Here is a 1,878-nt window from a genome sequence, read left to right as displayed (position 1 = left end):
GTCTATAACCTTCACGTAACCTATTGAATTCTCTTATAAATTTAGTACTTATGACTAATTCATTTTGAATAATATTGTAGCTGAAAGAAAAACCTACCCCAATGTCTGTTACAAAGCTGGAGTGTGAATTTCTGACCACTATTTCATGGGCACTCTTATTGTTCTGCAATGTTGGTTATCATCCAAACTGGCCTCACTCTTTCAACAACTTCATGACTTTGCACACAAGGAGATTATTCCCTCTTTGTGAAATGCCCTTTCTGCCTGGAAAAATTGCTTTTATCCCTTAAGCTGTCACTCAACACATCCTCTTCTGTGGAAAGGTCCCTAAATCCCCAGGCACTGAGTGTTCCCTTCCTCTGCTTCCCCAGCACAATCTACACACTTATTTTCTCGCTGATTGTAGTATAATTAACTGTTCCTACATCTATCTCCCCTCAGAGACTGAGACCCATCAGGGAAGTCTTCTTCATCTTTTATCTCTGGTGATCAGCACAGTGTCCAACATATTAGAGGCACTAAAAAAATGCTGTTGAATAAATGAACTGATCAAATTACGAAGCCATCTCATTCGTGTGTTAGTATCTACTAGCTCTCTATGCGGTCTATAGAAATTCATGTGCTATTTCATTCTCTCTATATATATACATAATTTAAAAATTCCACTCTTAAAAAGTGTGAAAGGATACAAAATTACAGCTAGATAAGAGAAATAAGTTCTAGCGTTCTATACCACTGTAGGATGACAATATTATATAATTTTGGGGTATATTCAATGTTCCCTACACAAAGAAATGACAAATGTTTGAGATGATGGATATATTAATAATTACCCTGATCTGATCACTATCCGTTACACGTATCAAAACATCATTATGTATTCCATGAATATGTACAATTATTAACTGTCAATTTCAAAAACTGTCAGGGTAAAAGGTAAAAATAAAAGTGTTTCCCACTTGTTCAGTTGCATACTATTACATGCCACTGGCATTGGTTATCTTCGTCTTTCACTCACCAGTTGGATAGGTCGTATCGACATGATTATATTATTTGATCCTCCCCAATCGAAAAAGCATTTGTATTTCCCTTTCTCTAAAATGTATTGTTCTCCACAGAAGAACTTCTGCTGGTAGGCAACCCATCTAGCAGGGGAAAAACGGAAAAAGAACAGAAGTGATGTTCAATCAAGCAAATAATATTTTTAAACACCAAAGAATTTCTCAAGGTTCTCAAGAATAAGGGACAACTTACACTCCACTTTTAACGTGAATGGATCTTATTTCACTGCCAAAGCCAGTTTCTTCTAAGTCAGAAATTTCCTGATTTGTAATGTCAATAAACTTCCCACTTTCTAGGTCAGATTCAAACAATGTGATAGAAGATTCTATAAAATTCTAAGAAGAGGAAGAGGAAAGTTTAGGAAAACATACATTTTGTTTTATGGACTGTTATTATCTCAGCACAAGTTCACATACTTGTGAGATAATTTTCACACAAATAACTCCAGGAAGAATTTTAAATGGCACAGGAAACAAACAGTTTTACAGTCACTGCTTCTATATAATTTAAAGGAAAAAATAAGCCTGAATTTACTTTAATCGGGAAGGTATAACATTTTTATATAAATGGAAATTAGTCAACAATTAGTAAACTGCTGGGACTTTTATAGGCCATCATATGTAATACTAATTGTAAAGGAAACTAGTCTCACTTGTGCTAAAGGAGCAAAAAGTACATAAAACAAAAGTGAATATATAATGTTCTGTGGGCAACGCAGGAGAGGATTCTATGAGCTTAAATGTAACAGAAAAAACAGATACAATCTGCTTACCAAAAAAACTATTTATGAAAAAATCAAAATGAGGATAGGAAATT

The 1,878-nt window shown here is 34.3% G+C and overlaps 1 protein-coding gene across 1 annotated transcript in view; it reads right to left on the bottom strand.

Annotated features, from left to right (window-relative positions):
* The window catches only part of CRYBG3 (beta-gamma crystallin domain containing 3), a 119,357-nt gene that overhangs the window by 39,886 nt on the left and 77,593 nt on the right, over positions 1–1,878 (bottom strand). The window contains exons 13-14 of the mRNA XM_012652802.1: positions 1,255–1,397; positions 1,019–1,145 (exon numbers count right to left, since the gene is read on the bottom strand). Coding sequence (XP_012508256.1) covers positions 1,019–1,145; positions 1,255–1,397 — 270 coding nt within the window. The remainder of the gene's footprint in view (positions 1–1,018; positions 1,146–1,254; positions 1,398–1,878) is intronic.

The sequence above is a fragment of the Propithecus coquereli genome, unplaced genomic scaffold (assembly GCF_000956105.1).
Source record: "Propithecus coquereli isolate 6110/MARCELLA unplaced genomic scaffold, Pcoq_1.0 Scaffold40, whole genome shotgun sequence".
Lineage (NCBI taxonomy): Eukaryota > Metazoa > Chordata > Mammalia > Primates > Indriidae > Propithecus > Propithecus coquereli.
This window is presented reverse-complemented; position numbering and strand designations above follow the sequence as displayed.